At 34.4% G+C, this 16,561-nt stretch overlaps 2 protein-coding genes across 2 annotated transcripts in view; both read right to left on the reverse strand.

Moving 5' to 3' along the window:
* LOC125273125 (protocadherin Fat 1-like) overlaps positions 1-16,561 on the reverse strand; it is a 184,278-nt gene that overhangs the window by 102,665 nt on the left and 65,052 nt on the right. The gene's annotated exons all lie outside the window — the stretch shown is intronic.
* Positions 8,771-14,854, reverse strand: LOC125271824 (protocadherin Fat 3-like). The gene is made up of 5 exons (XM_048196084.1): positions 14,752-14,854; positions 12,967-13,035; positions 10,355-10,515; positions 9,138-9,182; positions 8,771-9,037 (listed from the first exon to the last, which is right to left on the reverse strand). The coding sequence occupies exons 1-5, from the start codon at positions 14,816-14,818 to the stop codon at positions 8,879-8,881; spliced, it is 501 nt and encodes a 166-aa protein (XP_048052041.1). The 5' UTR covers positions 14,819-14,854; the 3' UTR covers positions 8,771-8,878.

Below are 16,561 nucleotides of genomic sequence, written 5' to 3' on the forward strand. Positions count from 1 at the left end.
AGTCGTGTATTTAGCTTTTGCCTTCGCAAGAAATAATAAAATGAGAATGAGGACTGCCCTCAAACTCTGATAGTATTGTCTCAGTCTGTTTATTGTTGTAGAGTGAGAATCCATTTGGGGTATCAGAAGTTGACTGTCTGAAAAAGATAGATTTTTATAAAGATATCCTGACGGACTTTACAAAGTCAGTCAAGGTTGCCAACCAGTCGCAACAGAGTGGGCCGTGGGAGTGCATTAGCAGGCATAGCTGTCCTCTGAGGGTGAAAAGCCAGCTGTGGTGCACTGAATGGAAGGCTAACCCACTCCACCCAGGTAGGCTTGGTTGATATCTGAACTGTAGGCCTAGGAGGTACCGTAGTGATCAGAAGTAGACCCTGAGATAATATAATCTAAGAAGAAAATATTATATGCCTACCTGACTCCTCCTGAATCTATAAAGGTAAACCTTTTACAGGAGTTGAGTAATATGAATAGAGGAAGCGGCTTGTGACCAAGATAGTGTTACGTGGTCGCGGCAGAAACCACCCAGGGGGTGATGCGGCACAGAATGCTAAAAACGTCCAGTTTTCTTGATGTTAATACAGATAATCATTATTTGACCTGAATCACCAAACTCATTTAGAGGCCAGTCTCTGAGCTAGATTTACATTAATGGTTGCTTTTTGATGGTCACCACTGTTGAGATTCACAGGCTGATTCTTGATATATGTGTCTCTAAATGAAACACTTTTAAAGAGATTGGGCTCTAAATGAGTTCAGTGATACTTTCTGGCTGTTCTAATTCAGTTACAAGAGCCCAAACAAATTTTTTTTTTTTTTTTGTCTGTCCAGAAACTAGTAGTAGAAACATTTAATTTTATAAATCTTTTGTTATCAGCACCTGCTGTTATGCTGTAAATTACAGGCTCGTTGATGCCCGTGTCGCCATCTTGAGCTTTTATGGCCTCAGGAGTGACGTCTGAAAACTGTCCTACCTGTGCATGAACAGAAAAGACATGGAGGGTTTGATTTGTTTGATCAGACATGAGTTTAAAGTATTGATCATGATGTCATTTACCTGATTTTCCTCAATGGATGCCTTGTAGAGACTGTGATCAAAATAAGGGTTTAGATTGTCGAAATCTTCAACTGTTATTGTAACTGCTGTGGTGTCACTGAATTCTCCTATATCCTGCAAAGAAAGAGAGTTTTATTACTATCTAAAATTAACATTTCATTGTATGGAAAAAAACAGCTTGAGACTTTCTGCTAAACTTTTGCTTTTGTCTTCCACAGAAGAAAGAAAGTCATACAAGTTTGGAATTACTTATGGATGAGTAAATGATGACAGAATATTTCATTTTTGGAACTATTCCTTTAGTGTAAAACAATACACAGTGAAATGGATGTGAGTAGGATGTCAGAGAGTTTGTCTTTACTTTAGCTTGCACAGTGAAGATGTACTGTTGATTATTGTTGAAGTTCAGACGTTGTTTCAACCTGATGATACCGTCCTCTCTCACGTCAAATTCATCTGGTACTGGAGGCTGTCAGGACATATCATTTAAATGAGAATATCAGTAAAATCTAATATTAAAAATTCAAGGGTCAAGAGCTCAACTAAAGCAAACACTCATCTCCATGATGGTGACCTAGAAAAGTTGGTTAATATTATTGTAAAATTTGTGTGTAAATTTTCTCCTTTGGTGATTCTGCTTGTTAACATCAGATCCTTCCTGACACATTTACTGTGTTAAAATCATTACACAATGAATGTATGCGGCGGCAATACCATCTTGCTTTTTTCTTATCAGTATGAAAAAGACTAAAACTACTCAGTCAATTTTGCACATACAATTAAAAGTTATACTCAGTTGTAATTTGTGAAATGTCTTCTTTTATTTGTGTACACTCAGAGTAAAAACAAAATGTTGTGCTTTTTGCAAAATAAAGAAAACTAACATGATGCGTGATCTCTCGTCTCCCTCTGAACAAAGTCCAATCTGATAGTTCTCAGAAAATGTAACTTAGTGAATACTAATCACAAAAAATGAGACTTATGTCTAAACAAACTTTGAAATGTCAGGTTCTAAATTGTGTAAGCCAAATCGAAAACAAATATTCTCTGTTTATGTAATCTGAATGAAAACAGACCCATGTCAGACGTCCGTGAGTCAGCTCATTTTCCACTAATAAGGCCACGCCCACGGAGCGAGCGCTATTCAGACGCAAATACTGAGGCAATACATGTATATATCGTCACAATCGTGTATTTATTATCTTCAAAAGTGTCTATCTGCATGTTATATATCTGCCATGGTTAGTGATCTCTGGACACCTCTGTTAGTTCCCGGAATATCACATGGTATGCCTGTTCTTCTAACAAGTCATTTGTAGACTAAATGTGCACAGAGCGCCCTCCAGGTGCAAGTATGATTTAAAAACACAGTAGCCTATCCTGCCCTACAAAGGCAAAGTGCAGTAACTACGCAAACACTGAAACTGAGAAAAATGCCTTTAAAGTTTTTACACCAGCCAGTCAAACACGTTGTAGGTAGATTAGTGGTAATGCATTCATGTAATGCCTTCTTAGGAAGAAATTTTTTATAGATAAAAACCATGACCACTGATGTGACCTTTGACCTCCAAAATGTAGATACTGCACTCTGCCTTTGGATGACCTTAAACAACTAAAACACCATTGCAAAAGCAAAGTGCAGTATCTACAAACTAAATGTGTTCATCCAACTTTATTGTTGTTTCTTACTACACGTTGATTGTTTTCAATAACTTTAATATTTTATTTTTTGATGTTTGCATGTTGTGAATGTTAAAATTGCTCTGAGGACTGGAGTAATGATGCTGAAAATTCAGCTTTAATCAGAGGAATAAATAACATTTTACAATAAATCCACATAGAAAACAGCTATTTGACTATTTTTGATCAAATAAATTCCGCCTTCCTCTTTCAAAGACATTAAAGAAGTATTATTTCAAACTTGATCACCAGTGTGTAAAATAATGCATGTGAACTAATTAGAAAATGATATATTTTAGACACTTTCCTAACACGGGACATAGGCTACTTAAATATGTTTAGTTAGGCCATGTTTAGTATACGTTTGCGAATGATATTTCGAGTTTTATGAATAATTTTCAAATGATTGTGAAATTACTGAAGAAATCCTAATAACAGATACACAAACATTCACTCTTATCTGGCATGCTGAAACAACGTTAATGTTTCTGTGTCCATTGTGTGACGAATAACGTCATTAAAATATGAAAAATATGAAAAGGTCAGAAGTGCATGCCTGTAAATGAATGTCCGTTGTTTATTTATTTATTTTTTAATCAAACAGTAAAAGTGCCACGCTGCTCAGTTTCTGTGGACAGTAGACAGACAGACAGACAACGCTAGAGAGACTGAGCACACTAAGTTTTTTTTGGCTGAAGTGGGTCGGCCGCGCCCGCGCGAACGGAGGATACAGACTACGTAAATTTACTTTAATTTATTCTTCACATATATTTACATCGCAACGGGCCGGCCCACATTGTCCAGCGGCCAACCGGGAAAACTCTCGGTACTCCCGATGGCCAGTCCGCCCCTGATTACGTTGAGTGTATAGCCATCAATGGAGCAGCGCAGGTAGGCTAAAATATCGGTCTAATTTGCAAGCAGCTAGCAAGTTAATGTTAATTGATTATAAAGCTGTCATTTACTTGGCTAGGAGTTAATATTTTGCTATCTTCCTTTCTCGTCTTTGGATATTTGCGTTTTAACGCGAGTTTAACCATCATGCCGCAGCTGTCAAAGCCGGGAAAACAAAGCTAGAATGCAGTAACATCACTTACTGCGGTTTGCCTTGGTATTAGCTTCAATTTTGTAGTTACTGCAATTTTGACACCCTCGTTTCTCAGAAACGGGACAATTTTGAACCGGGATACTTTGTCACAAGACAGAACAGATGTTACAAAGCCCATTTCAAGCCATAACTCATTTTTGATCAAACGTGTAGTTACTGCGCTTTGCCTTTGGACGGCAGTATCCAGTGCTAGTGATGACAATAAACATTGAATAAATATTGTTTAATTAAAATGAGACAAATCTCCATTCTGTTTTTAGCAGTTTAGTACACTGTTAGACCTTGCCGGGCTTTTTTTACAGTATAATACTGACAACACTGTTGGACTTTGGATTTACTGTAAACTACAGAAAGTTACTGTAAAGATAACCACTCACTCAATAAAAACACAAGTTACCTCATTTCATTTGCAGAAATGGACTGTCTTAAATTGTTCAACTGCCTTTTAAAACTATAAACTAATGTTTATATAATGTCAACAATGTGAGCATAAAACCATTGTAAACTTATTTCATTAAAGGTCCCTATCTGTTAAAAACGCAACAAACAGCATATCACAAACAGTTCTTGGTCTTCTCCTGAACTTAAGCACAGGCTCTACTCTTCAGCACAATGGTAACCCATAAAACTCAATTTTTTAGACACTTCCTTGTGAAGACAGTAGGGCTTGCATAGACTAGTCGAGTAATCGAGAGATTGACTACTTCAACCACTAGCCGACGCTGTCAGAAACAATCGACTACTCGAGCGTGCATTAACCATAAATAAATTTTTAAAAAAGAGAGATACATCACAATCAGAGGTGGGAAGTCCAGGGGTCAGAGAGTAAAAGTCCTGCCATATTGTTATTCCACCCACTGAAGCATTAATGAGATAAATAAGTGATTAATTGAGTGATGATTGACCATTATTGAAGACACCTGATGATAACAAGCAGAATCACCAAAGGAGAAAATCACTATTTTTAAGTTACCATCATCGAGGTCAGGATTTGTTTTAGTTGTGCTCTTGACCCTTGACTTTTTAATATTAAGTTTTGTTTGGGCAGTTTTAACTGCATTAAAACCAACCATACAAGCAAAGTTAGAAGATGATCAGGTGGTGTTGGTTACTGCATAATTGCAATTTGACCGGAATCACTGAACTCATTTAAAGCCCAATCTCTGAGGTAGATTTACATTAATTACAGCAGCACTGTGATTCTACAGCAGAAGATCAACTTTAACAATACACTTTTTTTTTTTTTTTTGAAAGTTTTCCTTATCACACAAAAAAAATAAAGATTTATTTTATACGCACACAGACATCAAGAATCAGCCTATGAATCTCAACAGTGGTGAGAATAATAAAGCATGTTGCAGTGCATTCTGGGAGCCACCAATCATAATTCATCCATGGCTCCCATCATTCATTGCTGCATGAATAAATTATGAGCTTAATTGTCTTAGTAATTTCCTTTATTCTCACTATTTAAATTTTGCTGTTTTTATGTGACTTTTTATTAGCTTGTTTTCTAATGTTCAGAGTTGATCTGTTTATCAGAATATGTTGCTTGTCACCGTTGTTGAGATTCACAGGCTGATTCTTGATGTCTGTGTTTGTCTAAAATAAACCTTTTTTTGTGTTAAAGCTGCATTAGGTAACTTTTGTAAAAATGTATTTTTTACATATTTGTTAAATCTGTCATTATGTCCTGACAGTAGAATATGAGACAGATAATCTGTGAAAAAATCAAGCTCCTCTGGCTCCTCCCAGTGGTCCTATTGCCATTTGCAGAAATACACCGCTCCCGGTAAGAAACAACCAATCATAGCCAGGAGGAGTGTCTTAGCAGTGTCAATCAAGCTCGCGTGCGCACTGATCACACTCCTCTCATGCAGAGCGTGTACAGGCGTTCAAATTCAAGATTACCGGTGTGCCGCAGCTTTGCTTATGCCGGACAAACAATCCAAACTGCCAATTCCTCGAGTGGCACCTGCTCATAAAATAAAGACGGGTAAACGGAAAAAGACAGATGACGATGATAAAAAAGCCAAAAAGAAAGAATTAGATAGAGCCCGAAATAAAACGAGGGTAAATATCGGAGCGGCTTTTCCGAGGTGGAGGGAGCTACGTGTCCTGAAAGGATTAAAAACCGATGCAGAGTTAGCCACATTTCTGCTTGACAAGTAAGTATCCCTGCTTGATTTGTTTCATTTTTTAAGAACTACACAACTAAGATCATTTCAAAACAGGCCTGCCCGTCCCCTGCCTGATGCTTCCTCTTCTCCCCGCCCGTTGACTCCTCGAAGTCGCTGTGGGTGTGGATTCCTCGTCGGAGCCCATTGACTCGGTGTCAAAACTCTAGCCGCATAACATACAGATAAAATGTCACGCACTGTTTAAAGCAACTATTGAAACCTACTAATTCACTGGCTTGTCATGTTGCTGAAATAATGTACTAGCAAACCTTATTTAGCATTACATATCGATAGAATAATTACTTGCATACTGTAACGTTAGTTACCATTATATTATCATACTAGCTATTTATTACTTATATAAATAGTGCAACGTCATATAGTTACATTACATGTATTGCAAAATACGTAATGTTTTGATGACCAAGATTGTAGTCAAAGTATGGGCAGGCCATAGTGTAAATCATATTGTTGATGTTTCGTCTGTACAAGTGAATGTGCCATAACTGTTTATCCGCCTGCTACTAGCCTGCGCGTTCACGGCAGGCTCCGTTGTGATGGGGGAGGAGCTGTGGATGGAGGGCTGTAGCGCAGCATAGAGCAAGGGGGAGTGACCTGTGAGTTGTGCTTGTTCAAATTTTCAGGCTAAGTCAACGTTTTCTAAAAACTCCCTACTGCAGCTTTAAGGATGTCTTTCAAAAAAAAAAAGTGTATTGATAAAGCTGATCATCTGCTGTAGAATCACAGTGCTGCTGTAATCAATAATGTAAATCTAACTCAAAGATTGGGCTCTAAATGAGTTCAGTGATTCAGATCAAATGATGATTATGTGAAAACATCACCAACACCACCTGAACATTTTTTTAACTTTGCTTGTCTGGTTGGTTTTAATGCAGTTAAAACTGCCCAAACAAAATCTAATATTAAAAGTCAAGGGTCAAGAGCTCAACTAAAGCAAATCCTGATCTCCATGATGATGACTTAAAAATAGTGATTTTCTCCTTTGGTGATTCTGCTTGTTATCATCAGGTGTCTTCAATAATGCTCAATCATCACTCAATTAAACACTTATTTATCTCATTAACACTTCAGTGGGTGGAATAAAAAATATGGCAGGACTTTTACTCTCTGACCCCTGGACTTCTGGTCACAATATTGTAAATCTTTCTGTTTTAAACCAAAAAGGGGAGCCAATGGATATCACACAAGAAGCAACGTGCAATCTTTGTGCAAGAGTTATTGAAAGCTCAGTCAGTAGGCTATTCAAAGTGAAAGTAAAAAGTGATGTAGCTGTCTGACACTGCATTAACAGACCATATTCTCTCAGAGACGAATTTCAACATAATATGCTGATAATGGTATATAACTGTCTTAATTTATTCCATTATTTTTCTTGTGGCCTGTAAATTGTGAAACTAATGAGAATAATAGTTTTTCGTGTTAAACAGGTCCTATTTTTTAAGCTCTTAATTTTCATTGATGACTGCAGTCAGTTTTAGGAAATATTATAGACTATTAATAATTTTGATTATAGGCCTATAATTCATTATATAATAGATCTCAAAAAATGTTTAAAACATTTTCAAAGAGGAGCTAATAGCCTAATCTTTTATTATCCTCACAGCACGTCAGTTATGTGGTGATGCACTATGAAATTATTGTGGGCCAAATTTATTAATATTAATTTAATAATAAAAGTAGCCTAATCTAATAGTAATAAAATAGAATGTAACAGGCTTACATTGATTGGAAATGCCAAATCCTCTTAATATTGCCAATATTTGATGCTTTTGACAATATCTTTGGTTATAGTCGAAACATGATCATCGTCTGTTGACGCAACCCGGGTTATCGCTGGTTTATTTGGCTTTCTTTTCTTTTCATTCACTCTGTCAAGTGGGCTATATATTAGTGAACTAATGTAGGGAATAGTGAACGAGGGTATATGGTGTGAATTTGGTCATATATTTACAGCAGCTGTGTTCAGCTGTGTTTTTCTGAATGTTTCTTCATCTACTTGCCCACATTGTTTTAAATTATGTTGTATAACTGTGTTTTGCAGTGTGTTCACTGTCAAAGTCCAAAATTAGTTTATTTTTAATTATTTAAAAAAATGCCATTATTCTATATGAAAATGTTAACAGTTGTTTTTTGTTAACAAAATATTTTAATTTGTCTTGTACTGTATATATATATTTTTGATTAGATCAAATAACATATTAAACTGTCATATCTGGACATGTTACAACATGCCCACCTGTGAGATAAATAAAGAAAAAAAAAGATAAGATAAGATAAGATAAGATCACATAATTGGACTAGACATGTATGAACATGGAAAAAGGTACTCTGAACCCCAAGTGGATTTACACAAACTGAGAACATTAAAAAGTGTTGTGCCCCACTCTCCCCAGGTTAGTTTTTTTTTTCCTAAAAAAAACCACAAAAAAAAAAACCCGAATGCAATAATGTTAATTATCATCTATACATATATATGCTTATTCAAAATTAAATATTTGAATTGACTGACAATTAAAATATTTATTTAGATTAGTTAAAATTAAAAATAAATTGATTGAGAGCCATATTGAAAATTTAATTTAGAAATTGTAGAAACTTAAAAATGTCATCCAGTGTCTGATTGGTTAACAGGTAGAGGTGTGAAAACAATAAGATTAGATAAACTTGTGGAAGTCTATCATGTTTGTAATGGATCAAATACATGAGACTCAGTTTAGACTCACATGTATAGAATATGTAATTCTGTTGTTTTCTGGAGAAACATCTGCATCTTCAGCGATCACCCTGATCACATCTGAACCCACAGCCGTCGTCTGGAGCAAAAGACACAGTTTAAAAAGAGATGTGAGTCTCTGAGTGACCAAACACACTACTGCTGTATAAAGATGACATTACACACACCTCTGACACTGTGGTGCTGTATGATTTACTCTGGAAGATCGGAGGATTGTCATTGACATCCAGAAGATCTAATGTCCTGCTATTTGTTTTCTGAAATGCACAATGAAGGTTTATATGCTTAATTTTTATTTCTATAATGCTTTATGCCTTATTGAATGATTAGATTATGTTATTGTTTAAATAAACATACCCCTGTGTTTGAGCAGGTGACTGAATAAGACAAACTCCCTCCTGACTGGAGAAATAAAAAGAAAAAGAGAAATACACAGAAATACAGTATGTGGAACTTCCTTTCTTTATGAAAGTAATATATATATATATATATATATATATATATATATATATATATATATATATATATATATATATATATATACAGTACAGTCCAAAAGTTTGGAACCACTAAGATTTTTAATGTTTTTAAAAGAAGTTTCGTCTGCTCACCAAGGCTACATTTATTTAATTAAAAATACAGTAAAAAACAGTAATATTGTGAAATATTATTACAATTTAAAATAACTGTGTACTATTTAAATATATTTGACAAAGTAATTTATTCCTGTGATGCAAAGCTGAATTTTCAGCATCGTTACTCCAGTCTTCAGTGTCACATGATCCTTCAGAAATCATTCTAATATGCTGATTTGCTGCTCAATAAACATTTATGATTATTTTCAATGTTGAAAACAGTTGTGTACTTTTTTTTCAGGATTCCTTGATGAATAGAAAGTTCAAAAGTACAGCATTTATCTGAAATACAAAGCTTCTGTAGCATTATACACTACCGTTCAAAAGTTTGGGGTCAGTAAGAATTTTTATTTTTATTTTTTTGAAAAGAAATTAAAGAAATGAATACTTTTATTCAGCAAGGATGCATTAAATCAATCCAAAGTGGCAGTAAAGACATTTATAATGTTACAAAAGATTAGATTTCAGATAAACACTGTTCTTTTGAACTTTCTATTCATCAAATAATCCTTAAAAAAAATATTGTACACAAATATTTTGTACAATTGTACACATTAAAAGTTTCTTGAGCAGCAGATCAGCATATTAGAATGATTTCTGAAGGATCATGTGACACTGAAGACTGGAGTAATGATGCTGAAAATTCAGCTTTGCCATCACAGGAATAAATTACTTTGTGAAATATATTTAAATAGTACACAGTTATTTTAAATTGTAATAATATTTCACAATATTACTGTTTTTTACTGTATTTTTAATTAAATAAATGTAGCCTTGGTGAGCAGACGAAACTTCTTTCAAAAACATTAAAAATCTTAGTGGTTCCAAACTTTTGGACTGTACTGTACTATATATATATATATATATATGAATATGTAAGTATGATTGCTCATTTTATATTTATTTACTTTATCTAACAAATGTATTAGTGAAACAAACCTGTAGTACATCAGCATCCAGTGGTTTGACGGTTCGTACAGTAGCGTTTGAATCTCCATCAGAGTAAACCAGCTCCAGAAATGACACACCAATAGGATCATTATGTGACTCCAGCACCAGACGATCATCAGGTCTGATATCTGTGATAATCTCTACTTCTCCTGTATGCCAGATTGTATACATATTTAAACTCTTAATACACTATCTAAAACATTATAATGTCAGTATTGATCTTGCATTACTACTCTTGTAATACTGCTCCCAGAAGCAAAGGTGTTTTAAATGATCACAGAGGTACTTTATCAAAATATAATATATCAAAAAAGTTTTTTCTCAATCACTTCGGCTCAGTTCTCAAATGTGAATTGTTTTTCTCAAAAGAAAAGGTTCATCTCTGAACAGTTTGTTTCTTGTTCACATCAGATTTGAATTTCTTATTGATTTAAGCAAGTTACATGTGCTTTGGCAAATGTGTGCAAAAGAGTAAATACAATTGTCTACAATTTGCACAATAACTACTGTAAATGCACATGACTTGTTGATCAAAACTGATGAGTTGATTCTTAGTGAAAATGTCAAACTCTTCACAACATTCTTTCATTGTGTGAGCCTTCACATGCAAAATGATCCATTCAGTTATCAATATCTGTCGGACATATTCCATTAATACCTGTGACATGGAATGTTTTTAATATCTGCTAAATTGACAAATGGCCTGCCACCCCAGCTAACAGAATTTTGTTATAAGAACGTTCTCTAAATAGTGTTGGTTCTGGGAACATTAAAAATGTCCAGTTTTCTTGACATAATGTTTTTCAAACGTTCTTTCAACTTAAAGGTGCTACAGAGGATGTTTTGTTTTATACATTTTTGCAATATTACTTGAAACTGTCTTTACTAACTGATAAAAGATTATTTATTAGGTGCACTGAAAGGAATAATATTAATATACATCATCTGTGCACAAAGTAGTGCCTTAAAAACATCAGCCAATCGTTTACGCGATCATCACGTAAACGATTGGCCCTCTGGCTTGTCAATCACTGCCATGACGTTCCTTGTGAGAGACGTGCACGGCTGTGCGCTCCTTTCCACACTCCACAGGCGCCGCATGCAATGTTTTTGTCAGGAGACAGGAGTAACAACTGCAGATTATGAGTTACCTGCGGTGAGTCCGACATAATGAATCCACAAACACGACACAGCGAATGCCGATGGTAAACACTCATGTTCCAATACTCGTGCACGAGTTTTGGGAGGCGTTCCCTCGAAATGTTTGTCTTTGTCAAAAATGTCTTTGGTTTCTCAGTCGACGAAAAGATCCTCTTTAGCACCTTTAATTTTGATCTAAAATTCAACATTGTAGGAACGTTGATTTGTAACATTCCAAGAATATGAAAATGTTCAGTTTCCTTAACGTTAGTCGAATGTTATTTAAAGGTTAGGATGATGTTCCTAAAACATTCTTTCAATCATTCAAACACCTGCTGTGAACAAACACTGAAAGAAAGAGAAATAAGAACACAAACTACAAGATAAAAGACATTAAATCTCTGAAGATCTGATCAAACATCTCCACAAACAAACTTCTTTGTTCACAGCAGGTGTTTGAATGATTGAAAGAATGTTCCAGGAATATTATACTAACCTTTAAATAACGTTCTACTAGGAAACATTATTTAAAGGTTACTGAACATTTTCATGTTCTTGAAATGTTACAAATCAACGTTCCTATAATGTTGAATTTTAGATCAAAATTAAGTTGAAAGAATGTTTGAGGAACATTATATCTTATAAAAACGTTCCTGTAATGTCAAAAAAACTGGATGTTTTTAATGTTCCCAGAACCAACACTGAATATTTAGAGAACGTTCTTAGAACAAAATTCTGTTAGCTGGGATTATAATGGAATAGGAATCATGATCGTATCAATCAACCAATCAAGTTTGGAAGCATACAGTAGGCCATATGGAGTTTGCCCAGCATAATCACTACTATTTTTGAACATGGAGGAATGTCACAACCCTAAACAACAACAGCTGTTTATTTTTGTAGTATTGTGTTGCGTGTAAACTGAAATGTCACAGTTGCTTTTTGTGGAAGAGCAATAGGAAGATATGTAAGAATGTGTGGTGGTGGTGGTGCATGGTGTTAGCGGAAAAGTGTGTAAAAATGAACAAACAACTGTGAATTTTCAGTTTACATGTAACATAAATAAAAATGTTCAATCCCACTTCATGTAAGGTGTCTTTAACTACATATTAAAATTTAAATTGATCATTTGCCCAATGCACTTATTGTGTACATACCTGTTTTTACATTGTATTTTGCATTGTACTGATATTAAAAAATACCTGCATGTAATTACAATTGTAATTAAATCTACAAAACTGGCATTCTTGTATAGTGTAGAAAGCTTACAGTGTAAAGAATGTTGAAAAATGTGTCAAAGCGATTGAAAAAAAAACAACAACAGTAAGATTGGTAATAAAAATAAAATTTTATATAAAATATTTTCAAATAAAATCATATTATATTATTATATCCAATATATCCAATATCCAATAAAAATTGTGTGTACTAGTTGTACTCAGTTTGTGAACACATCTCACCTTCATATCCCTCCAGGATGCTCCCAAAATAGTTATTAGTTCCAGTCACACAATTTATCTTTGAGTTACCTTAAACAACAAGACATTGGTTTCAGGATTTAACAAACAGATAAATGGCTATATTAAATAGCACACAAAACACCTTGGGAAACAAGACAAATTAAGCAGTTTAAAAATGGTTCTGTAATGCTCTTCTCTTGTACCTGTTGTTTTTTACATAGCTAGCAATCTACATTGTCAAATGTACAGTAGTCCCATTAAGAGTACTGGTAATCCAGATTTGGTAATCTGAAAAGGTGTGTATCTGGATCAGGGTGTTCCAATCCTATTTTGCTTTTTAAAACCAGGATGAAAGTAAAATGGATTACCTGATACAATAGCAAATAATTTCCAAATTTAGATCATTCTGATTTGGATTAAACTTTTTGAACAACTATATGTACTGTTTGATCTACCAGATAGCGAGCAATGATTGAAATTATCTTAAATCAATGTTAATGTGTCAACGTTAACCGCATTGAATCAATATCACTTTTGCACCCGCAATTAATGTTGAAAAAATGTTGCAATTTCAACAAAAAATCAATGGAAATGGCATTAATGTTGGTTCAACATCATTCTTGCACTCTCAGAAAATGAAACAACTACAACTGACTTAAAGCCACACAGCCTGAAATCAACTGAAGATAAAAGAAGACAATAAATCTCTCAAGATCTCAGCAGAAGTTGTTTTTGAGAATTAACAGGTTTAGATGTTGATGTTTTATTGAAAATGTTCAGTCATCATTTTGGATCACCATCTTTACAGTTAATTATCTTTTCTTTTTTTTCTTTTTTTTTTAACACACACAGACATCAAGAATCAACATATGAATCTCAAAAATGGTGACATCCTTCATGCTGCAATGCATGCTGGGAGCTACCATAGTATATAACTCATGACTTCCAGCATGCATTGCGGCATGAAGCATGTCTCCATTGTTGAGATTCATACACTGATTCTTGATGTCTGTGTATCTAAAGACTTTTTGCGCTTTAAATGTAACAATTCAGAGTGTCTGATCTGTAGCAAGAAAGTGTTGTTGGTGAATGTAACCTATTATAAACAAATACACACATTTGTTTCATGATGATGAAAACTATGTTACCTGGACATAATTGTTATTGTCAGTTTCTTGTAAACACAAAGTCCACAAACTCTCATAAAAAGTCAAACTGCCCAACTAAAGGAAACACTGACCACCAAAATGATGACCAAATATTTTCAATAAAACATCAACATCTAAACCTGTTAATTCTCAAAAAGAACTTCTGCTGAGATCTTGAGAGATTTATTGTCTTCTTTTATCTTCAGTTGATTTCAGGCTGTGGCTTTAAGTCAGTTGTAGTTGTTTCATTTTCTGAGAGTGCAAGAATGATGTTGATCCAACATCAATGCCATTTCCATTGATTTCTTGTTAAAATTTCAACATTTTTGTAACATTAATTGCGGGTGCAAAAGTGATATTGATTCAATGCAGTTAACGTTGACACATTAACATTGATTTAACATTGTTTCGATTATTGCTTGCTATCTGGGCTAAGAAATGTTTAGAACAACTTTGGCGAAACCATTGGATTATATTGATAAAGCTGATCTTCTGCTGTAGAATCACAGTGCTGCTGTAATCAATAATGTAAATCTAACTCAGAGATTGAGCTCTAAATGAGTTCAGTGATTTCAGTGTTAAGTTAAGCAAAGTTAAGCAAAGCCTCCTATCTAAACTTTGAATAAATTTGACTTACCAATAGCACTCCTTACACTATGGACATGCAGCCAAGCTACAATAAATAAAATATAGAATACATCCATTTTTCCATAATTCACTGTATAATTCACTGTAGCATGTATTACGAAGCCTCTGAGGGAAGAGAATGACTGTTCCTGTAAAATGTCCCTCTGAGCTGTTCTTTATTGTATGTCATAAACAATTATGGCTTCTGGTATAAACAGGTATCAAAGGTGCTTCATAGAGGCCAATAATATAAGAGTGATGTGGGAGGGATTTTCTGGAAAGAAGTTGATGTTACAAGTTTATTTAAGGATGTTTGAGATGACTTGAACCCAGATTTTATTACTGAACTTGTCTTGGGTATATACTACTATTATTTTCCTTTTTTTCCACAATTAACATTTACTTTTGAAGAATAATTGTCCCTAGAACTTGGGCCAAAGTTAGTGTGTGTTGAATATAACGGATGTAGATTGTAGGCTTTTTCCCCATTATGGTTAAATCATGGAAGCAAAGTCAGTCATTTTGCCAAGAGATCTCTAAATTGACCCTTAAATTGATGATTATATGTCAAGACATAGGAGAGAAAGACAGTTTACTGAGATGGTTTCTTGCCTAGCTCTTCTCTGTCCTCTCTGGGGCAGTACACTAAATTTGGATATTACTGACCAAAGGAACAATTTCCTAACAAGGTAGAGAAACATGTTGTTTATGTTTAAAATAGAATGTATATCATGCTTGCACAACCCTCATTTCTTCTATTCTACAATCATCATTGGAAAACCTTTGCATCAGTGGAACATATTATGAATACTATAAATAAAAATAAGACTGCTGAAAATAATATTTAAAAAAAAAATGTAATCTTCATAGACTAAAACTAGATGGCTGTCTAAATATATAACCTCATGACTTGATTAACAAGCTGAAGTAATCAAGAAATCCAGATTTGGTTTTACCTAGTAACAGAGAAGGGTTGGCTACATTATACATAAGAACCAATCATATTAGAGAAAATGATTTAATTATGTTACCCTTGCCATGTAGCTATCCTATATAAACTGTTGTATTCTTTTTGCCAGGGGGATTCTCTATGATTGATATGAGATCCTCCCGATCGTGATTAAAGCATATTCAAAGGCACCTGTCTGTTAAAACTTGCTGTAAATATATGACCAAATTCTGACAGTAGCAAACTATTTTCCATTAAAACAGAAAAATATTATAGAAAACAATGCATTCTGGGTAATATTTGTCATTTTCGAGAAAATAACCTGTGAAAACATACTGTGAGTTAGCATCACTCAAAGTCGATTCACTATTCCCTACATTAGTTCACTAATATAGTCCACTTGACAGAGTGAATGAAAAGAAGTGAGTGAATTCAGACACTGATGAACACCTGATAAGCAGAATCACTGAAGGACAGAGAAACAAGACCAGAAAAAAGAGACGAGCAGAAACACAAGAACTACAACTGACTTCAGCCACACTGAGTGTGAAACCAGTTTACAAACCTGTTTGACATTATTTCTTTCATACAGAAGCTGTTGTTGAGAATTAACAGCTATGGATGTTGATGTTTTATTGAAAATAATAAAGTTTGTAATCACCATTGTGGTGACTAGTGTTTGCTTTAGTTGGGCTCTTGACTCTTTGACATTAGTTTTCTCTGTCTGTTAAGTTCTGTAACTGTTTATAAAACACATTTGTTATGGTTAGAAATGCCAACAGGAAGTTGATCTGGGTTTTTGGTTGTCTTGATGATCCTGTAATCATCTTGGACTTGTCTAATCTTTGATTTCATGGGTATTTTATATTTA

Source organism: Megalobrama amblycephala, linkage group LG7 (assembly GCF_018812025.1).
Source record: "Megalobrama amblycephala isolate DHTTF-2021 linkage group LG7, ASM1881202v1, whole genome shotgun sequence".
In the NCBI taxonomy this organism is placed as follows: Eukaryota; Metazoa; Chordata; class Actinopteri; order Cypriniformes; family Xenocyprididae; genus Megalobrama; species Megalobrama amblycephala.